Source organism: Schistocerca nitens, chromosome 6 (genome assembly GCF_023898315.1).
Source record: "Schistocerca nitens isolate TAMUIC-IGC-003100 chromosome 6, iqSchNite1.1, whole genome shotgun sequence".
NCBI lineage: Eukaryota > Metazoa > Arthropoda > Insecta > Orthoptera > Acrididae > Schistocerca > Schistocerca nitens.
In genome coordinates, this window is record NC_064619.1 from 248,667,711 (window position 1) to 248,691,759 (window position 24,049).

The 24,049-nt window shown below is 41.9% G+C and overlaps 1 protein-coding gene and 1 long non-coding RNA gene across 2 annotated transcripts in view; both read left to right on the forward strand.

Annotated features, from left to right (window-relative positions):
- Positions 1-3,434, forward strand: part of LOC126262925 (uncharacterized) — a 435,349-nt gene extending 431,915 nt beyond the window's left edge. Inside the window, exon 4 of the long non-coding RNA XR_007546784.1 lies at positions 3,369-3,434. This is a non-coding gene — a long non-coding RNA (uncharacterized LOC126262925). The remainder of the gene's footprint in view (positions 1-3,368) is intronic.
- A 54-nt stretch (positions 3,435-3,488) lies between these two features.
- LOC126263311 (uncharacterized) overlaps positions 3,489-24,049 on the forward strand; it is a gene marked incomplete at its 5' end in the record, with an annotated part of 175,224 nt that continues 154,663 nt past the window's right edge. Inside the window, 2 exons of the mRNA XM_049960400.1 lie at positions 3,489-3,620; positions 22,252-22,464. Of these exons, the coding sequence (XP_049816357.1) occupies positions 3,489-3,620; positions 22,252-22,464 (345 nt within the window). The remainder of the gene's footprint in view (positions 3,621-22,251; positions 22,465-24,049) is intronic.

Sequence of the window (24,049 nt, forward strand, 5' to 3'; positions counted from 1 at the left end):
TGACGTTTTCCCATTCGTGCTCCCAGGTTCGTCGTTGAGTACACCATCGCAGGCGCTCCTGTCTGTGATGCAGTGTCAAGGGTAACCGCAGCCATGGTCTCCGAGCTGATAGTCCATGCTGCTGCAAACGCTGTCGAACTGTTCGTGCAGATGGTTGTTGTCTTACAAACGTCCCCATCTGTTGACTCAGGGACCGAGACGTGGCTGTACGATCCATTACAGCCATGCGGGTAAGATGCCTGTCATCTCGACTGCTAGTGATACGAGGCCGTTGGGATCCAGTACGGCGTTACATATTACCCTCCTGAACCCACCGATTCCATATTCAGCTAACAGTCATTGGATCTTGACGAACGCGAGCACCAATGTCGCGATACGATAAACCGCATTCGCGGTGGGCTACAATCCGACCTTTATCAAAGTCGGAAACGTGATGGTACGCATTTCTCCTTCTTACACGAGGCATCACAACAACGTTTCACCAGGCAACGCCGGTCAACTGCTGTTTATGTATGAGAAATCGGTTGGAAACTTTCCTCATGTCAGCACGTTGTAGGTGTCACCACCGGCGCCAACCTTGTGTGAATGCCCGAAAAGCTAAACATTTGCATATCACAGCATCTTCCTCCTGTCGGTTAAATTTCGCGTCTGTTGCACGTCTTCTTCGTGGTGTAGCAATTTTAATGGCCAGTAGTGTATACATTGAGAGGCCAATGCGGTAATACCCAGACTAGTGAACAGGGGTCGACAAGAGGTTCGCGAACTTACACCACTTATTGCTCGAACCGGTCGTTTCTGAGGAAAAAATATCCGTTTAGTATGGAAAGAGTTACCCCACACTATAATACCGTACAACATAAGCGAGTGAAAATAAGCAAAGTAGACTAATTTTCGTGTCGAACGATCACTTACTTCAGATACAGTTAGAATAGTAAAAATAGCAGTATTAAGTCTCTGACAAGATCCTGAACGTGGGCTTTCTACGTAAGTTTACTATCTATCTGAACATCTAGAAATTTGAACTGTATAGTTTCACTAATCATATGCTCATTCTGTGAAATTAAAACGTCGGATTTTGTTCAATTGCGTGTCAGGAACTGTAAAAACTGAGTCTTACTGCGATTTAGTATTTGTTTATTTTCTACAAGCCATGAACTTATGTCATGAACTGCGCTATTTGAAAGAGAGCCAATGTTGCACACAAATTTACTGCCAAACTAGTGTCGTCAGCAAACAGAAATATTTTAGAATTACCCATAATACTGCATATCATTTATATAAATAAGGAACTGTAAGATGGCAAGAACTATGCCCCTTAAATGAAGTCATTAAAGATCACCTAACTCACGTTGAGCGAACAGTAGGGCTGAACAAAAATGACTGACGGGGCACAATGCATCTTTTAGAGGGTATAGTATGGACATATTGGAATAATTAATGTCAGTTGATGGTTTTAAAGTACTTCAGACGACATGAAAACTTTGAGGAAACGCGTCGTTTTACTGGAGGCTAGTTTATCCCAGGGAAGTATTCGAGTTGACCGTGGCCAGCTGGGGAGCGGCGAAGGGAAGTGACAATAGGCAGCTTAGGGTGGCTCAAGCTCTGAGAAAGCAGTAACGGGGCGCGGCCTCCAGCTGCCTTAAGATGAGTGACAGTGAGCGGGTGGTTGAACCCATGCTGGTGTACCGGGAAGCAGATGGAGAACTTGTACCCTGTTGACAAATGTCTGTCGTCCCGTTTTCAGTGAAACATGCGAGAAAGCCGTGCAAAGCTACGGTGGAGCGGTCAACAGAGGCCAAAATATGTGTGTTCGTGACTATAGCAACTTCACGCTGAATTCACGGTCCGCAGAGTCTGAAGTAAATCAGGTGAAGAGCGACAGAATGAAATACGCCGGCCTCCGATGGGAACGTAGGACCAAGGAATCTGAAGTACTCTTCTGGGAGTCAGAATTCCGGAAAAATTGGTGTTTTGTGCAGACACTAACCTTGATAGATGGCCTGGGAGGAGCTAAATAGCAGAAGTTGAGAGGAAGGGAAATTTTGTGGGAATTTGTTCACTTACCAGAGCAGGCATTGGTCGGCGCTGGGAAGCGACGCGTAATTAACGCGACTTGCGCTGCAATTGGCGTAAGTGATTTTGCTGGAGGGGAAACCGAGGCGAAGAGCGGACTGGGAGAAGTTTCCGTAGTGGTCTTCCGTTCCCAGCTTGCCTAGAGTGCGGACGTGTCGTTCTTTACTCAGCTTACCTGAGAGAGAGTGAGCATCTTTGCAGTTTAGGACTTAACAAACGGAACGATTGAGCTTGGAGATAGGAACTTTTCGTTCAGCTATGTACTGAGCAAGATAGCTAGAAGTGAATAGACGAGCGCAGCCTTGCAGCACCACGAAGTAGGCCGACGTCCGCATAACGACGCCACGCCGCCACGCTGAATTCGGAGATATTGCGCCCGCTCCGGCCACTGATTAATTTGTTGGATCACGTCGGCAAAGTTTCCACGAGGGTTTCACGGGCCGTGTATTGTAGAATTCTTCTCACACTTCGCATTACGCCTAGGTCAGTCGATAGGAATTACTTTTCATTTATCGCGCTTTACTCTACGCAAACGCAATTTATCACCACTGCCTGTTAGGAGAGTAATGTAATGTGATGATTGAAGGTCGTGAGTTAAAAATAAATCTGTGCTAATCGACTGCATCTGTTTTCAATCAAGTAGTTGAAATCCCAAGTCACTTTCTTAATTAATTTAATGTTCAACATTTGCATCTGGTGTTCAATAGCTACATATAACATCAATGTGCACCCCTTTTTAATTAAAAGGGATCAATTTTGAATCAATTAATGTCAACACTGCCACCGCAGTTCAATCAGGAGTCACAGGCCTTATTACTTTCTTTGCATTATCCGACACTGCGGCAGTTTTGCACTCTCTGTTGATCTGTTAGTCAATTACCTGGGGTGAACACACAGCAAAACCAGATAAGTGATGGGTGGGGTGTTACAGAACAGGAGTGGCCCCAACACTGATCCCTGCGGCATCCCCCATTTTACGGTGCCCCTCACGTCATAGCCATTCTCGACACTGTCTGTTGTTAAAGTAAGAAGTGAACCAATTGTGAGCTACTCCCCGTCTTCCGTAGTGGACCAACTTGTTACATCATATGATGGTACATGTAATCTACTATACCATCATATGATGTAACAGGGTCATTACTTCTGAAGAAGATATTTATACGAATATCGAAACCTAGGTCAAGGGCTAATAAATCTTTATTTGCAACTGGTTGGCTGATTTTTCAACTTCTTCAAATATGTTTCTGAAACAATGACGCATCGTTTGCACCTCTAAGTGTGTACGCTGCCGGCAGGTGGACGAGACGTACCGCAGCGGGTCGTCGGCGGACCTGTCGGCTCTGCCCAGCGTGCCGGACGTGCTGCCCGGTTCGGCGGCGGAGCGCGCGCTGCAGCTGTGCGCGGGGGTGGCGCCGCCCCCGCGGCCGCAGCCGCCGCCCGACTCCCTGCTGGACGAGCTGGTGACGCGCAGCGCCGCCTTCCCGCTGCCCTGGCCAGTGCCCGGCGTCCGCTGCGCGCGGCTCCTCCAGAAGCCGGACATCGACAAGGTGAGCCGAGGCTCCTGTCTGCCACGAGAAAGACAGACCGTGGCGCGCACCTAACACCACATGACACTGCAGCTCTTAACGATTGCCAGCAGCCGTCTCCGGTGGAGAGCGAGTAACTATTTCAGACGAGTTTAATAATTCTTGACTGCGTGTTTAAATGTATGCAAGCTCTCTATAGCACATAACTAAATTAAGAATTTTAGTGGGAACCTTTTCGGTTAAATCTTGATTTCCCGTGGGCCCTGCACGAGGCTGAGCGTTCACGAAGTGTGGTAGAGAAGCCGACTAGTATGACAAGTTCATTGTAGGGCCCGTATATCTCGTTAGCCCTGGGAGAAAGTGGTTGATGTGATAATGCACTCTCGGCGCTCTCCAGAGGCCGTTATCGGCTTCCTCGCGAAAATGGACGTGCGTAAAATAGCTGCGTTAACTCTGCTAGCTATTTTCGAAGAAGAGCAGAGAAAATCGCGAAGAAAATTCTCGGCTCGTCAATCGACTGAACAGCCCATTGCTGGTAGTGGAACGCTATGTAAGGCTGTACAACGATCTGAGATATAAACTGTTGTTGTTGTTGTGGTCTTCAGTCCTGAGACTGGTTTGATGCAGCTCTCCATGCTACTCTATCCTGTGCAAGCTTCTTCATCTCCCAGTACCTACTGCAACCTACATCCTTCTGAATCTGCTTAGTGTATGCATCTCTTGGTCTCCCCCTACGATTTTTACCCTCCCCGCTGCCCTCCAATACTAAATTGGTGATCCCTTGATGCCTCAGAACATGTCCTACCAACCGATCCCTTCTTCTGGTCAAGTTGTGCCACAAACTCCTCTTCTCCCCAATCCTATTCAGTACCTCCTCATTAGTTATGTGATCTACCCATCTAATCTTCAGCATTCATAAACTAGTAGAAGTTATTTGTTAACTCAACTGTAATACTTTTGCTTCAAAAGGGAATGGCTGTAGATTCTTGCCTTCTGTGGCTGTTGGCACAGATATATAAGAGGCGTTCAAAAATAAACGAGCTGGAGGCATAATTAAAGAAACGAGTATCTGTATGGTAGAAGTATTGACCCTTGCTGTTGAGACACTTGTCCCACTGTGACACAAGGCGGTGAACGGCTGTCTCATAAAATTCCTCGAGCTGTGATGTTAACCAGTTCCGCCCGTACAGCTGGACGTCGTCGTCTGAGGTGAATCGTTTGCCCCTCAGAGCTTTTTTTAAGGGGACCAAAAATGGCCCCCTTCTGATCCACTTCCTGCAGCACGGGACAACAGTGAATGTCCAACGTTATTCGCAAACCTTGACCACCCTTCGCCAAGCGATCAAATGGAAACGGCGAGGCAATCTCACTCGTGGGGTCATTCTGTTTCGCGACAACGCAAAGCCTCATATGGCAAACACAGTCACAGCATTCCTGCAGAAATTCGAACGGGAGGTTCTCGGCCACGCTCCGTACAGTCCGGACCTCTCTCCCTGTGATTACACCATTTTTGTTCCCCTTAAAAAGGCTATGAGGGGCAAACGATTCACCTCGGAAGACGACTTCAAGCTGTGCGAGTGGAACTGGTTAACATCGCGGCCCTGGGAATTTTATGCCAATCACCGCCTTGTGTCACAGTGGGACAAGTGCTCAACAGCCAGGGTCAATACTTCTAACATACAGGTACTGGTTTCTGTAATTATGCCTCCGGCTCGTTTCTTTTTGAACGCCCCTTATAGCAACAATTCTGGAAGTCGTTTCCGCTGTGTTGGGGAACAGTTTATGGTTTTTGACGTTTTCTAATCACGTCCGTGTGATTTTCTTTTTAGCAGTAGGTATGATGGCTTAGTTGGTGCGTTAAATAATGTAGGTATTACATTCTGTACACGTTTCGTACGTTCCACATTTACTACAGTATATCGAACAAAACTCCACTTTTTGAAGTAGATATAAGACGTCTTTATGCAAAACGTCAGGTTCTCTGGTGTTTACAGCAGTTTTTTGTTATTACAGGAAAACGACATTCTCCACTAAATATCTCAACGTTTCACGAGACTCATAAATAAATTGTCATGCAATGAGAAATTTAGTGTCGTTCTTAACTTATTGTCGCTTTTTATGAGACTACAACTGCTCCTTAACGTAAAAAGTGTGTTACAAATCAATACAAACAATAGTATTTGCATTTTCCGATATCGTATTGAGAAGTGTCACTTGCTCGTCGCTTGACGCACTGCTACCGAAGTGGGTTAGCAAAATCGATCTTATCGCGACTGTTATCTTAAAGCTATTCAAAGAAACGTCTGGTATTGTTAGCTACTTTCATGACTGTAGTTGCGCGCACTCCTCTACAGTGAAATATTTTTTATTTATGTATTTATTTATTATTTTTTTCTTTGCGTCTGATAATGAGATAAATTCATTTGCAGGTGTTAAGGAACTACCCATTTTGATAGTTAAGTGCTACAATGCTTGTAAAACATTATATATTTTAGCTTGTGTTTTTGAATTGCCTGCCAGCGGCCTTGCTGCAGTGGTAACACCGGCCGGTTCCCGTCAGATCACCGAAGTTAAGCGCTGTCGGGCTGGGCTAGCACTTGGATCGGTGACCATCCGGTCTGCCGAGGGCTGTTGGCAAGCGGGGTGCACTCAGCCCTTGTGAGGCAAACTGAGGAGCTACTTGATTCACTAGTAGCGGCTCCGGTCTCGGAAACTGACATACGGCCGGGAGAGCGGTGTGCTGACCACATGTCCCTCCACATCCGCATCCAGTGACGCCTGTGGGGTGAGGATGACACGGCGGCCGGTCGGTACCGTTGAGCCTTCATGGCCTGTTCGGGAGGAGTTTTTTGAATTGCCTAGGTTACGTAATTTCGTATTCAAATAGCATTTAGCGTAATGGCGCTTAGTCGGCCGTAGTGTATATTTACCTTAGTTCAAGATAACCCCATTCGTGGTCAAATACAAACGGCGCAACGTGCAGGTTTGTTTAGCATCTGCGTTTATGTTCAAGCATGTATCTCTCCAGATGTTTCTATATTTTTATCCAATCGTTGTATATCTGTGAAACATAATGACAATAAATTTCTACAGTGTATTCACGTCTGTTGCTCTAGTTTCAGTTCATGTGAGCGTAACTGTTCAACACTATTTCACCGACAGTCACATTCGTTTCTGATTGACTTCCGACTATTACTCCATCTTATTCACGATATGAGGATCCGAAGATTATCACACTAAATTGTAATGCTTAAGCCGTCCTCTTGCGGGACGTGAAAACGCACGTGGCCGAGGAGCTGGTGACGTTACAGCTTGGAATACCACGTTCCAGTATAGTATGAAGCGTGTAATAGAGAACCTGTGTCAGATTTTTTACTCTTGGAGAGGGATATGGCCAGTGAGATGCGACATCATTTTACTTCGCAAGCAGAACATATTATTTGGCGCTAAACATCGTATTTGGTGCTTTTTTTCTCGTAGAGTGCGTGGTATGAAAATAAGCTGCTTCAAAGCATCAGCAAATGGAGGATCTCTATGTTTTAGCTACGATTTGTTATAATAAAACGACAGGAAACTTCATCTCGACAGGTCAAGGCTTCCTGTAGTTGGTGATTTTAGTGATATAGCTAGTGTGCTACGAAAGTATACCATTTCAGTGCTACGGCACAATGCCGATCTATCAAAAGCGCTTCTTTTTGGTTCAGCTTGTCTATTAAATATCAAATAATGACATTTGTAGATACTCTTTAGGCAGTGTATGCCATACATAGCGGCCCGATTGTTATGTCGAATTTGTAGGGAAGGTAATAGTGTCGTGAGCTTTTGACACATAAAGAGAAAAGTAACAGGTTCGCGTATACCTCCTTCCAAACTTTTTTTAGCTTTTGTTTTCTAAATGATTCTGGGTCTTTCTTATTTATTCAACTGGATTATTACCTCACGAGGACTACTCGGAAAGTAAGTTCGAACCGGTAGTAAAATGGAAACCACTATGAAAATGTGATGAAGCTTTGCAAGATATGTTGGGCAGTGTTTTTAGTATGTGCGTCATCCCGTCACGTCGCTCTTTCCAGTCCTGAGTGCACAGTGAGCATATAAGTAAGCCTAGGAAATGGCGTCTCCCGTCAAGTATGAGGGTCTGGTGATAGATTTCGCCTAATTTTATACAGCCCACATAACAAAACTGTCACGCGGTTGCGTCTTCATGACAATTTTCGGCCGCACTCTGCAGGGCCAATGGAGATGCTCCTGCAGCGTTTTCGATGAGAAGTGTTTCACCACCCACAATACAACCCATAACTGGCTGCCCCTGAGCTTCATCTCTGCGCACATTAAACGCTGCCTATGAATACACCATTTTGGCAGAGACACAAACTGTAGACTAGCGTAGAGAATTGGCGAAAAGAACAGGCGACTACCTTCTATGACGAGGGAATTGGAAAGTTGGTACAACGCTACTACAAATGTCTAAGTGTGAGCGGCGACTATGTAGAGAAGTAGTTGGAATGTGTAGTTAACTGTTGCAAATAAAACATTTTTGATTTTCACAATGGTTTCCATTTCGCGACCGATCGGAACTTACTTTCCGACTAGCACTCGTACATAATGAATTTGCTGCAATTCTTGTTGCAAAAGCCATTGACTGAAATATTTCCCCAGTGGTCAGAAATCTTAACGTGACTGTCAGTCTATGTCTGAAAGTAAACACGAATTACATGCTGGAAGTTTTTATGTTATGAAACTTTCTCTAAATGTATATACTTATAAGTGGGCTAATGAACTGGCTCATGTTTGTATCTTGCCGGTAAATATCTTTTTCAATGGTCGTTAGCACCTTCGAAAAAAATATCCGCTTCTATTCGAATGAAATTACGAAACGAATCTCGGTCATGAACTCTGTCATAAAGTGCGTTATTTCAGAATGTTGGTAGTCAATGCAACATCGAGAATATGGATATCGTGCATTCGCGAACTGACATTAGACTCTGTGCGTTAACTAAATATCCGCTTCTATTCGAATGAAATTACGAAACGAATCTCGGTCATGAACTCTGTCATAAAGTGCGTTATTTCAGAATGTTGGTAGTCAATGCAACATCGAGAATATGGATATCGTGCATGCGCGAACTGACATTAGACTCTGTACGTTAACTAAATATTCGTGTTTTGGGAAGTCGAATGAAGCGTAAGAATTGGCGAATCAGGAGACTCCATACTGTTTTTCTTTTACTTGTCAAGGGAAGAGCCTATCATAAAAAGAACAGCCAATAATAGAACTATATGCTTCTCATGCATGAAGTAAGTGTTTATATTCTCTTGCTTTCAACGGAGTAAGCTGCAATTATATTAGGAAGTACTTCCTCATGAATTAATTGTAGCTTATATCACTGAACGAGTGAGATTCGGCAGCTTTTACATTTATGTGTCTTGGTAATTTGATCGACGGTAGACCGCATACAAAAAGTCCAAAACAGAGCGCTAATACGAGCTTTCCTCGACCTCACGCGCTTCCCCACGGCATTAAGTTGCAGACATCGAAAGGTTAACAACGTGTTTCCGTACCTTGGCAGGAGCCTTCTATGCCACGTCGCGGAACTCGCAGAACGAACTGATTAACACCCTTGGACAATACGACCAAGACAGAGATAAACGCAAAAGACCAAAATCGCTACTCCTGCAGTCCAAGATGCCGCTGTGGCCGAGCGGTTCTAGACGATTCAGTCCAGAACTGCGCTGCTGCTACGGCCGCAGGTTCGAATCCTGCCCCGGACATGGATGTGTGTGATGTCCTTGGGTTAGTTAAGTTTAAGTAGTTCTAAGTCTAGGGGACTGATGACCTCAGATGTTAAGTCCCATAGTGCTTAAAGCCATTTGAAATGTCCAAGAGGGACAGCAACCTTCACAACCACAACCTCTTGACCCGTCCTCGCAACTAAAGGCGTTCTAACCTACATCTACCACTTAAGTGTTTGTTAGAGGATTCATAGGGCAGCTTTCGGACTGTTTCTCGACTGCTCCATTCTCGAATAGGGCAACATGAATACCCAAAACTTCCCGTGCGAGCTATTATTTCTGTTATTTTATACCAAAGAAAACATGCTCAATGATAACTTTCACTGTCAAAGAGAAGGCTATAATTGTTTTTAGCTTAAGGAAGCAGCGAGAAAACGTTTATACATATGCAGTGTGCAAAGCCGGTCTCGCTTCGTAAAATCCGAACGTGAATAAATGGAAGAAAGATTTACACGAAGTCCGAAATATGCGCCAAAACGAAACTCCAAAAGAATGGAACAAAAATTATTCGAAAGATTTAGAACTGCTTTTGAGACTCAATCCTTGTGACTGGGCCCTCTGAAATGCAAGTAAAATTAACATAACTGATTTCCATGTTTCTTCGATGTAATTGAACAAATGCAGGAAGTTATACGGAAAAGGAAACCGCAAAATTACAAAGTTTACCTCAAGCAAAAGTATAGAAGGAATGTCATTAATTGGTAATACTGTAACGTCTAGTAATAAACAAAGACAATATATTGTGTAATAATGAGAATATTAGATGTGTCATATTGTGTCATTGTGTAAAATTATGTATTTTTTCTTTATTATTTATTTCTGAGAACGTCTGCGTCGGCGAGTAATAAGACCGACACAGAAGATAAATGTTGTACAGAGATCACAAAATGAATTAGTATATAATGCATGATGTAAAGTAAAGTCTTTGTCTTCTTAATCTGGAAGCTGTGAGAGAAAGATCTCCTGTTGTTGTCGTAGAGAGCGAGAAGGTAGCATTCTTTTGTCGAGATTGGGAATTGTACGCCATTACGTGTGCATTTACACAGGTCTGTAATTGTTGAGATATTTAGATGTTTCAATAGAGTTGTTTAAATGAAAACGTGTATTATTTAATTGTTAAAGCTTGCTTGCCTATTATCCCATCATGTTAAGATATTTTTCAGTTATATAAAAAAAAATTATTATCTGTGGAGCTGAGCTGTGTGGAGAAAGAAGAGCCGCTGCCGCGGCGTATTTAAACGACTTACAATATCGTCGAGTATACCGCAAGGAAGCGGTAAAATAATAGTAGAATAATATTATTTCTTTTAGCTCCCAGACTGGCAGTGAAGATCAGCAGATTTTATGATGTGTGGCAGGTTGACGCGGGCTGCTGATAGGATATAAATTACAGTGCAAATAATTTAATGTACTTACCGAATCTGATAGGAATCTTGCTGTGCTCCGTTCTGATCTGGCTAAATTTTATAGTGATAACGTAATTTTCTTTAATGAGAGTCTCATGTTCTTGGGCTAGTCGTGGTATGAAACAGCATTCTAGTAAGAAATAAAATCCACTGCAAACTTGTGTTTTTGAACGATTGTACGAACTGTAACATCAGTGATCATAAAACAGTAATTTCAACTTTGAATAACTATGAAGTAGGAAAGATATATTGATCCTTAGCATGGGTTGCAGTTACTAAAAATCGTTCTTTAAATTGTAGGCCAGATCCAGAACAAAAAGACTTCCATAGAATCATTTTATTTTACTAAAAGGTAACGATGATAAAGAAATTAAAGGCACAGCATTGTTAAAAGAATTTCTCGTCACTCTTTCCATATATGCGTTGTTACGCTCATAATAATAATTAAAAAATAAATAAATGAACCAAAGAGACTAACAATTTATAAAAACAATTAACGAAAGAGTAGTCGGGACGGGAAACTGTCGCCCAAAAACGCGGGGCCCGAATTTGCAGTGGCCACAATTATAAAATTTTATGTATTTTTCTTTCAGTGTCTATTGTTATGTATGTATAGATATATATGTATTTAGTGTTAAATGTATGTATGTATATCATGATCTGTGCTATGTATTAATGAATGTGCAAACACTCTTTCATGACAAAACGCACTACTGCAAGCGAGTCTGAGAAGACGATCCTGATAGTACTGAGAAGCTCTAACGACTACGTAATCCGGGGGGCAGCCGAACCCCGAGATAAGATAAATTAAAGGTAAGACTACAGTGTAGTTGTCCTGTTGGTAGAAGTTGAGCTCCAGTGGAGTAATCTCATATCGCTAGTGGTGTGCATATTGTACGTAGTTTGATGTTAGTATTTGTGACAGGACAAAGTGGTGGTAGATAGTAATTTTTAGTGTGCAGTGTAGTGTATATAAAGTGATGTATTTTGTGTGCAAGGGGAAAAACTGTTAGATTTTGTGTTTTAGTAAGCAATTTAGGAATATGGTTAAGTTGCGTAGTCAACGTCCAAGCAATATGGATACTGAGGAACAACAATTAGCTAGTGAAGGAAATGTGGAACCGGGTGCCTCAAGTAGTAATAGTACTCTCTTTGAGGATATAACAGGCGAAAATGGGGGGGCAGGGGCACAGGAAGTAGTGCCTCCGCCCACTAGTCATCAAGTCGATGTAGATAAAGAAATTGTACCACCACCAGAAAAGCAGGAACCAGAGAGTGGTAATCTGCCTGGTGGGTATTCAATTCAGGCTATATTAGAGCGTGTGCTAAATTACCAGGCAGAATTTGCGCAACAGCAAGCCGAGCGAGATCGCCAGCAAGCTGAGCGAGATCGCAGGCTAGAAGAGCGAGATCGCCAGCAAGCTGAGCGAGATCGCAGGCTAGAAGAGCGAGATCGCCAGCAAGCTGAGCGAGACCAGCAACTTGTGCAATCGATAGAAAGTATGAAAAAAGAGATAGCAGATATGAAAAAGAATTATGAGTCGATACCTAGGGCCGTGCAGGAGCTGACTGAACAGGTCAACAACCTGCAAGTAGCAAACACTAACATGGTAGACGAAATAGGTGTATTAGCCAACAGAGTAGAAAAGCTCGAAATAGATTCCACACAGCTTGTAGAGCAGAAGTGGAATGAACAGGCAAATAAAATTGAAACAGAATTTAACTCATGGCTAGAAGTGAAGGAGAGTGAGATTGACACGAATATTAAGTCTAAAGTAGAAGCAGCCATAGCAAATAGAGATTCTGAATCATTCAGTACCGCAGTAAATAGTCAAGTACAGAATGATGTGCAAACAATTAAACAAATACTCAGTGAGGATATTCCGCAGTGGCAAGTGAATGTTAACAAACGGATATCCGAACTGGAGAAAGGTTTAGCACAAAGCAGGAAACATGTGGAACAGGAACCTCTGTCGCCAAAAGCCCATGGTTTTGGCAACGCACAAACTTATATGCGATACAACAATGGGGAATCTGTAGTCGATAATGCGAAGAGCTGTAGCTCCGGTTCGGAGCACACAGCATATGTCCCAGCAGCAAACCCATGTAGTTCAAAAATATTAGTGGAAGAAAGTTTAATTAAAAATAGGCAATTTCAAACATTTACTACTGAAAGGAAATCAGTACACCCAGTAGTATTCATAAAAAGCTTTAAAAATATCTTACCCAGTGTATGGAACGAAACACAGAAAATACAATACGTAATGTCGTACATTCAAGGTGACGCAGCGCTATGGGCTACAGAAGTAGCAGACAGCTGCAAGACATACGAACAGTTTGAAAGGGCATTTTTGTCAAAATATTGGTCGCCTTGTATACAAGAGCGACTAAGAAAAGAGGTATATAATCCCGAACCGTACTCACCCCGTCTTGGGAATTTGAGGCGGTATTTTGAAAAATATATAAACAAAACGCGCTACTGGGACGAGCCTATATCACCAAGAGACATAGTAAGACTACTAAAATCACATTTACCTATTCATATCAAGGAGAAATTAATACATGTACCAGAAAGCGACATGGAAAACTTCCTGTCGGTCCTAGATTCCATAGACTTGATACAGGAAGACGCAAAATCAGCGTGCGATCACTCGCGGAATAATGGGTTAGGATGTAAACACGATAGAAATAGTAGTGCACAGAACCACAACCATGGAAATGGTGGGGGTGGTAGCAAGCGACAAGAACAATCGCAAAATGGTAGTAACGGTAGAGGCCAGAACGGGTATGGACAACCAATTTATAACAAAAAGCGTCGATGTGACGACAGGTACGAATCCGGAATGTCAGGGACCAACCGCTGGAAAAATGCGCGAGGTCAGTGGCAGAGCAATTATAATGATAGTAATCGAAATTGGCAACAGAATCAGCGTAGAAGCCCAGAACGACAGGCTAGTGACCGGTATGACAACAATAGACCACCACCGCAAAACGCGCCTATTGCGCAGCCGTGGCGGCCTACAAATCAGAATGTACATATAGTGGAGGTCGCGGACAATAACCGTCCAAGTACCTCACAAGTAATTAATCCAACAAACTAGAATCGGCCTCGATATGCTCTCCATCGACGGCCGAGGGAGGGAGTGAGAGCAACTCGAGTAATAGTAATATACCTGGGATACGCATGCTGCGATACAACGAAGGTGTTAGTATGGATAAAGAGCTACTGAATGAGCCGCACGAATGTAAGAAAGATAATAACGAAAATGTGCAAGCTATTATTGAAGCTAGAATCAATGATGTTGCAGTGAACATAATTATCGACACAGGTGCCTCAGTAAGTGTGATGAGTATGGAGTTATTTAAAGCACTGGGAAAGGGACATAGTATTCCGACCTTCCCGGTTAACAATTGTAAGGTGTCTGGAGCCATTAGTGCACAGAGCCAATCAGTTAAGTACCAGGTGCAGGTGGAGATTCATAAGGAGGGCGAAGCCATAGTGAGCTCGTTCCTCGTGGTTAAAGGATTAAAGGTGGCCTGCATTCTGGGAGTAGATTTTCTCCGAGAGAGGGACGCATTGATCGACCTCTCCGTAGGGAAATTAAGCATAATTAATAGGGGTAGAAGGATTGAGTTATCTATGATAAAATCGAAGGAGGTACTTGTGCCGTGCTGTAATCGAATCAATATCAAAGGTAGGAACCCTTGGGTACTACAACTCGATAATTTTTCACATGCAACAGACCTCTATTACCCAAATTTAGAGGACCAAAATTTTGAGACAAATGTTGAGGCATTTAAAACCAAAGTGCACGAATCTGAAGGTTTAAATGATACACAAAAGCAACAGTTGACGCAGCTGCTATCGGAATATACTACGGTATTTACCGACCGACCAGGAATAGTCAAAGGGTACCACTATCACATAGAGGTGATGCCCCATAAAACATACTGTCGCGCAACCTACTCCATCCCTTGGTCGAGGAGGGAATTAGTAGCCAAAGAGATTCGAAAGATGTTAGAGTGGGACATCATGGAAGACGTGAAGTTATTTATTCAGTGACATATCACATATAAAGAGTAATAGTTGTAAGAAGATGTTAATTGTGTTTTAGAATATAAGGATGTTAGTATTTAAAAAGAAATTTGTGTGTAATGAAGCTGGGAGGAAGTGGAATCAGAAAGTGAGCAATAGCTTACACAGGACAGATTTTGTTTACAGACAATTAGTCATTAAAATATTATGTGCTTATTAAACAATGAACAATCTTCTTGTTGACAAAGTGAGGACTAATTTCTTGAATCATTTTATAAAGAATTAATGTCTTGAACCATTTTCTATGTGTAGTGTGTAAGTGCAATTAATGAGGCAATCTTATAGAGTAAGGTAATTGCTGTAATTGTATTAAGATAAGGAACCCTGAGAGAGAGAGAGTCTTTACTAGCCAAACATTGACTTTGCAATATGCAACAATTATGTGATGTGATGTTTGCTGCCAGTAGTGATTTGAGAACGACACTGGAGCAGAATCTAATTAAAAACAACCCGTTCCGTGGAAACTCCGTTCTGTATGTAGCAATGCTTCAATTGAAGCCTGTGTACTGGGTACACGCCCCTGAATGTTCATTACGCGATACGGGAGTTAAGTCAAACAATGCAGAACCTACACTGTAGTCATATAGGAGAAATCATTAAAAATAATGTTAGTGATGAATGAAGTATTTATTGAGCAATATGCCCAAGTCAAGCTGTCATGCACATGGTAAAATCTGTATGATAGATGGGTGATAACCAGGCAAGCTACACTAAGGAGGAAAGAAAAACTATGTACAAAAAATCCACACACCTTTAAAAAAAATTTTACAAAAGGGCTGTATACGCCTAGTAACAATATGAAAAGTGTGTTGTGATAAGGTAAAAACAAATAAATGCTATGTAAATGAGAGTGACTATGCAAAGAACAGTTAAAAGGTGTTAAAAAATAAACTGTGTGCATAAACAATTAAGTACAGGACGGAATATTGTGTGTAGTAGGGACAGAAAATGACTGTTGTATCTGCACCAATATATACGTCGATAAGTCTAGTGTTGAGTGATAGACTGTCCTAGTGCAGTGATCAACGAACAATAGACAATGTATAAAAACAGTAGTTATTGGTCCGTTCAGAGTCGATTTAAACAAACATCGCTCGGCGGAGACATGTAATATGAGTGTAACGAACCATTTTCGCGTGTTGAAAGACGCTCTGGCAGTGCATCAACCGTGGAAGTGAATGAAAACGTGTAGTACAATGTGCGTGTGACGAACTCTGAATATCAGTGTCACAATGCCACAAGAAACCTGTTATGCCAAAACATCCTGTGCATACCAGTGAAGCGACGGCTTACTGAACAATAAACGCTTTTAACAAATTGCCTCTTCTTCCACAGCTAGTAATCTGTGTCCTTAAAGACAGTACACCGTTGTGGAATATTTGTTTCATGCGCTACGACGGGGAGCCATGCGGAGAAGCAGAGACGAGTGCCGTGCCGCCATCCAGCCGGTCGCGGTAAACCACTGCCACTCGCCGATACCAGCGAATGGTTCAGCGCGGTTTGCGACTGCGTGGGCGCCACGCCAGCACGACGTCGATGTTATTGAGAGCCGGTCGTCGAACCCAGCGACCGTCGGTACGCGGCGTTCCAGACGACGCTACTCAACAATTGCTTCGCGCCGCCAGCTCCATACCACATTGTTGTCACTCAAATGAACTATGAACTATGTGTTTAATGTACTAACATGAGAAGTGTTTAATGGACACGAAAAGACGTGATAAACATTTTTTTGTTGTTATCCAACACAAACTCAAAATATTCATGGATTTAGTGATGTATCGATCTAATATGTTTTCGTCATGTTGATGAAGGATACTCGCACGAATGCTAGACATTTTAAACCAACTGTCGCGAGTAAATGCAAGGACGATTCATTATACTATTGTAAAGATGTGTAATAAGTGACTTACATTACAATCCAGAACACAAGTATTATGTTGATAACAAAGAGACTAAAAGTTTAGCATACTATCACAAATAGCCTTTGTTATATGTGAACATTGAATAGAGTTTGAACTTTTGGTGAGATGACCATGGCTCCGGCGCAGTTTTCCCAGGTTTTCTGATCGCACGTAGCCCGAATGGGGGAGCCAAATAAATGTAATGACCCTGGGACTAGGTTGACGGTCACCTCGCAAAGTGTAAGAACAGTATACAAAGTGTAATTAAACCTACAGTGTAAAAGAACTGAGTAGTGTACAGTGAATGTTCCAACAGAAGTAACAGACAATAACTAAACAGACGTTAGTGGCAGCATATTGCCGAACATTTTCAACGTTAGTCAATTGCTGCCAGGGGGCATTGTAACGTCTAGTAATAAACAAAGACAATATATTGTGTAATAATGAGAATATTAGATGTGTCATATTGTGTCATTGTGTAAAATTATGTATTTTTTCTTTATTATTTATTTCTGAGAACGTCTGCGTCGGCGAGTAATAAGACCGACACAGAAGATAAATGTTGTACAGAGATCACAAAATGAATTAGTATATAATGCATGATGTAAAGTAAAGTCTTTGTCTTCTTAATCTGGAAGCTGTGAGAGAAAGATCTCCTGTTGTTGTCGTAGAGAGCGAGAAGGTAGCATTCTTTTGTCGAGATTGGGAATTGTACGCCATTACGTGTGCATTTACACAGGTCTGTAATTGTTGAGATATTTAGATGTTTCAATAGAGTTGTTTAAATGAAAACGTGTATTATTTAATTGTTAAAGCTTGCTTGCCTATTATCCCATCATGTTAAGATATTTTTCAGTTATATAAAAAAAAATTATTATCTGTGGAGCTGAGCTGTGTGGAGAAAGAAGAGCCGCTGCCGCGGCGTATTTAAACGACTTACAATATCGTCGAGTATACCGCAAGGAAGCGGTAAAATAATAGTAGAATAATATTATTTCTTTTAGCTCCCAGACTGGCAGTGAAGATCAGCAGATTTTATGATGTGTGGCAGGTTGACGCGGGCTGCTGATAGGATATAAATTACAGTGCAAATAATTTAATGTACTTACCGAATCTGATAGGAATCTTGCTGTGCTCCGTTCTGATCTGGCTAAATTTTATAGTGATAACGTAATTTTCTTTAATGAGAGTCTCATGTTCTTGGGCTAGTCGTGGTATGAAACAGCATTCTAGTAAGAAATAAAATCCACTGCAAACTTGTGTTTTTGAACGATTGTACGAACTGTAACATCAGTGATCATAAAACAGTAATTTCAACTTTGAATAACTATGAAGTAGGAAAGATATATTGATCCTTAGCATGGGTTGCAGTTACTAAAAATCGTTCTTTAAATTGTAGGCCAGATCCAGAACAAAAAGACTTCCATAGAATCATTTTATTTTACTAAAAGGTAACGATGATAAAGAAATTAAAGGCACAGCATTGTTAAAAGAATTTCTCGTCACTCTTTCCATATATGCGTTGTTACGCTCATAATAATAATTAAAAAATAAATAAATGAACCAAAGAGACTAACAATTTATAAAAACAATTAACGAAAGAGTAGTCGGGACGGGAAAATACTATAGAGAAATTCGTATCTTACGTGAGAACGAAGATTCTTGTTATCCTCTAAAATGCTGTATATAAAGCCAGTCAGTCAAGTTTTGTGCATCATTTCGAGCGAAAAAAAGACAGAGTCGTTTGTGCAATCGATGAATGCTGTGATACATTTGTATACAACACTGCCAGTAATAAGTATCAGTGAACTGTTGTTCCCATAGCTTTATATCTGTCTTCAGGAACATCAAGGCAAATTAGGATCAAAGATTAAAAACAGAAAAACGTTTTCTTGCAAAAATCCTATAATCGATGTAGCAAAATCTGGAAAAATGGGAGAGAACCATTTTCAGTGTTGCATCGCAGGAAATAATTCATTGCTTTCGTTGGACTCTTGGGCTGAACATAACGACATCCCTGTCTTCAGGAGGACGACGAGAAGACTGTTAACATAATTCGGACTCCACCCGCAACTAAGTGTGATTCAGCCTCTCCATTAAAAAAATTCAACAGTATATAGTATGTTTCTAAAAATTTTCGGGCAATAGAATTTTCGTTAGCTCTTTGTCATGTCAGGTTTATCGGCGGAACAGTATTGCTAAACTTCAGTCATTTCTGCATTGTCAGTTTGCATCACCCCATTTTACGAATTTCATCAAGTATGCCTGGTGTGCAGCACAATATGCAGAGCAATGGCCACGGCCATTTCTTACTGCATTCCAGTTCTGTCTAAATAAAACTAGTAATAACTGCGAAAAGCATGAATGCATTAAATTTTCTTTTATTAGGTACGCCTAATGTAAGGAAACTGTTTGTTTTAGACATCCAGTACACAAACTGCCTAGTTGCTTCTGTCTCGGGTCTGATGATTTTGATGACGTTTCGCCAGCACGAGTGGCTGGCATTGTCAAAGCTTCACCCTCCATTGCCGGTGGTGAACGCCAGTAAAATCATCAGACGAACGTCGGCCGAAGAATCCGAGACAGAAGCAAATAGGCAGTTTGTCAACAAGTGGCCACGAAAGCCGTAACAACTTTGTATCCAGTACCCCTTCGCATTTTTGTGGCGACTGTAAGGAATAAACAAGAAATTGTTTAACCGTTAGCAAAATATACGTTATTCAAAAATGATCGTAAGAACTGCGCTGCAGGATTTGTTGTAAAATATTGCGTGTCAACAAATTAAAGTTCCGATTGATGGCAGTCGTATAACATCATAAACCGCCTTGATTTTCTTTCCTCTGTTAGTCACTTGGGTTTGAGTTACGTCTGCAGCACTTTGTCGATATGAAATGCAAGTTATTCCAAAAATTAATGATCTCAGACATTTTTGCTATGGAAAATTCTTAAAATTCGTGTCTGTGCGCTTAGGACTTGACATAACGTTGCGCTACGTCCTCTTGTCGCGGCTGCATCTGCTTATTCGTCGGTTCAGCGTTAGGCAGGAAGGACTGTACAAACCGATTACTAGCGGTTCTTCGTGTTGCAAAACGAGTAACCTCAGCAGTTTTTAAAAATTACTTGCAGTGCGCCTTAACAGCTAAACTTTTGGCAGTACACGTCGTTCATTGTAGTCTTCCGCTGCGTTCGTCTGCTTAGCGGTGTTCGGTCAGAGAGCTGGCTGGTCTCTGTAATAAAAAACTGAGTCAAAGGATCAACAACGAACTTCAACGGATGTCATGTGACGTCCACTACGACCAAATAAAACGAACAAAAAGAAAAAGCGGTAACGTGTTTGCCTATCATGCACTGGGCCCGGTTTCGACTGCCGTTAGAGATTTTCTCCTCTCGTGGACTGATTGTTCTGTTGTTACCATCGTCACCTACACCCAAGTCGCCCAATGTGGCGTCAATTGAGAGGGCGGCCGAACTTCCCCGGATGGCGTCTCCCGGCCAACAATGTCATACGGTCGTTTTTTCTTTTTTCTCCCTGCGTAAAAATTTCAGGATAGGTTTCGACATGTCGGGCTGAATTATTCCCTTGTAAGAGGACTTCTCAGATTGTCTCCTAAATGGTCTGTGTAGATTAAAATCAGCAGAGGGCCTATAGCATTTGCTTGGGGAGCCCCACATACGACATCGGTTTCTCTTCACGACTTTCTGTCAGTTCTTCTTCTTCTTCTTCTTGCGTTACGGCCTCTGTAGGACCACGGGTAGCCCCTTCGTGGACTGCATTTTCCTCTTCTTGTCCCAGAACCTCTTCATTCTTTCTCTTCTTCTCTCCCGCTCTTCTTCCGAGATCTTCAGTTTCCGTTTCTCCTGTCGGCTCCACTGGTGACACTCTAATCTTTTCCTGTATTCTTCTCTATCGTTGATCTCCGGCATATTTGTCGGTATATATTTGTTTCTCCAATTTTCCTTTACTTCGACCTTGGTCCCCAATTCCAACCAGTCCTTCCGAAGCTCAACAGCGGCTGGTCCCGGGAGGTTCGAGTCCTCCCTCTGACATGGGTGTTTGTGAGTGTTTGTCCTTAGGACAATTTAGGTTAAGTAGTGTGTAAGATTAGGGACTGATGACCTTAGTAGTTAAGTCCCATAAGATTTCACATACATTTTTTTTTTAAGCTCAACAACCCACTTGGTTCCTGTCTTTCCCCTTGTCCTCCCTGTTGTTCCCCACACTCTCTTCGCCATTCTGTCCATACTCATCCTAACTATATGTCCAGCAAACCTTGCCCTTTTGAGTCTGATTTCCCCGGATATTGTTCTCATGTTCCGGACAATTCTTCCCTAGGTCTTCGCATCCACATCTCTCCACCTCTTTTGGGACCTAGTATTTTTATTAGTATTTTTCTCTATTCTTTCTCTAGTTGTTCTGCCCCATTTCTTCCTAGTGTCATCGTCTCAGCAGCAGAATATAATACTGCATTACTCACCGTTGCCTTGTAGTGGCTTATCTTTGCCTCTGTGGATATATTCTTTTTATTGTATATCTCTCTCGTCATGCAGAAGGCTGTTCCTTCCTGTTATAAATTCTCCCAGGTATTTAAACTTGTCCACCATATGTACAGTGCCTTCCGGTGTTTCCCAGTCTGCGGTTGTATTTAATGTCTTTGTCTTGTTATAGGCGATCCTCAGTTCCACCTTTCTGGCTACCTTACTTAAGTTGCCGAGTTGTGTCTTTGCGTCTTCTTCCATCTCACTCATTATTGCTATATCATCTGCAAAGGCTAGGCAGTCCACTTGAGCCTTGTTGTCCTTTTTGTCCCCCACATGGGTCTTTGGTATTCCCATTTCCTCGTTTATTGCTCTCCACTACCTGATCACTTCGTCCAGTGTTATACCGAACAACAATCCATCTCCCTGTTTAACACCAGTCTTGATCTCAAATTCTTCTGACAGTGCTTCTCTGAATCTCACCCTTGCTTTTGTGTCTCTCAGAAATTCTTTGCTGAGTTCGTGTGTGGTTCCATCAAGTCCTCTGTTCTTCAGGATCCTAACAAGTCTGTCTGTCGATGGAGTCATATACCCTTGTGAAGTCCACGAAGGTTATTACTGTCTTTTAGTTTTTTATGGCCCTATGTTCTATCAGTTGTTTCAGGAAAAATATATGTTCTAAACAACCTCTTCCCTTCCTGAATCCCGCTTGGTACTCGCCAACTGTACTTTCTACCTGTTCTTCTACTCTCTAGACTTTCCGTCAGTTACTACGAATTGACACCTTTTCGACACGAATCCAGTCGCACAACTTATCCAAACTCCATGGGTACACAATTTGATTGGAAGCCGCATCTGAGCAACGGTGTCAAAGACCTTCTGGAAATCTGGTATCAACTTGAGATCCCCTGTTGATATAAGCAGTAACAGCGCTCGCGAAACCCGGCCCCGCTCTACTGCTTCTGTCTGGGTGTCCACAGGAGACGCTGGTGCGGAACGTGGACTCTGCGTACCCAGTGATGCACGAGAAGGTGCTGTACCTGCTGGTGAGCTTCCTGGAGTTCAAGCGGCAGCACGGCTCGGCGCCGGAGCGCTCGCTGTACGCCGACATGTCGGTGCTCGGCCTGGTCGACCGCCTGCTGCAGCGCCGCGCCGCCGCCTTCTACGGCGACAGGGACGTCTACCTGCTGCAGGTACGCGACACATCCGCACCGCGCTCAATTCATTACGAAAAGCCACTTGTCAAATGGCCAATTGTCACAGATCTTAGGATCTTCAATTTATCACTGATTACCAAACCGTAAAGGAAACTCTAATACTCTACACTGAAGAGCCAAAGAAACTGGTACCCTATCAAGGTAACCCTTTAATCAGGCACTTCATTTACTTAATATATAAATTAAAAGTTTTTTTTGGAAATTAGGTTATGTATTGTTATGGTTATTTTGAATTAATTATATATTTTTATTATATTTTTTGTTATATATATATATATATATATATATATATATATATATATATATATATATATATATATATATATATATATATATATTAAACAAAAAGATATAACCAAATCGGAACAAATTAATTCAAAATAACCAAAACAATACACAACCTATATATATAATAAATAATTTATATTAATATATTACATTTAATTAAATTTAAATACCTGTAAGTTTATTTTATTATTATTAAGTGATTATTTTAATACATTTATTTACCGAGGAATATAGCTACTTATGTTTTTAGCTTAAAATAAATTATTGTACTATAAAATATATAATAATATGTAAATTAATATTAAATATTATTATAATTGGATATAATATATAAGATTAATAATGTTAAATATAAAATATTATATTAATATAAATAATTATATTAATTATAATTATATAATTAGTAAATTATCTATAATTAAATTACTCAATTAATTAATATTTAAGTTAACTTAATATAAAGTTAATTTTATATTAATAACATATCGTGTAGTATCCCCCGCGAGCACGCAGGAGTGCCGCAACACGACGTGTCATGGACCCGACTAATGTCTGAAGTAGTGCTGAAGGGAACTGACACCATGAATCCTGCAGGACTGTCCATAAATCCGTAAGAGTACGAGGGCGTGGAGATCTCTTGTGAATAGCACGTTGCAAGGCATTCCAGATATATTCAATATTGTTCATGTCTGTGGAGTTTGGTGGTTTGGTGGTCAGCGGAAGTGCCACTCTGTAGCAATTCTGGACGTGTGGGATATAGCATTCTCCTGCTGGAATTGCTAAAGTCCGTTGGAATGCACAATGGACGTGAATGGATGCAAGTGATCAGATAGGGTGCCTACGTACGTGTCACCCGTCAGAGTCGTATCTAGACGTTTCAGGGGTCCCATATCACTCCAACTGCAAACGCCCCACACCATTACAGAGCCTCTACCAGCTTGAACAGTCCCCTGGTGACATGCAGGGTCCATGGATTCATGAGGTTGTTTCCATACCCGTACACGTCCATTAGCTCGATATAATTTGAAACGAGACTCGTCCGACCAGGCAACTTCTTTCCAGTCATCAACAGTCCAGCCGGCCGCGGTGACCGAGAGGCTCTAGACGCTTCAGTCCGGAACCGCGCGATTGCTACGGTCGCAGGTTCGAATCCTGCCTCGGGCATGGATGTGTGTGATGTCCTTAGGTTGGTTAGGTTTAAGTAGTTCTAAGTTCTAGGGGACTGATGACCTCAGATGTTAAGTCTCATAGTGTTCAGAGCCATTTGAACCAT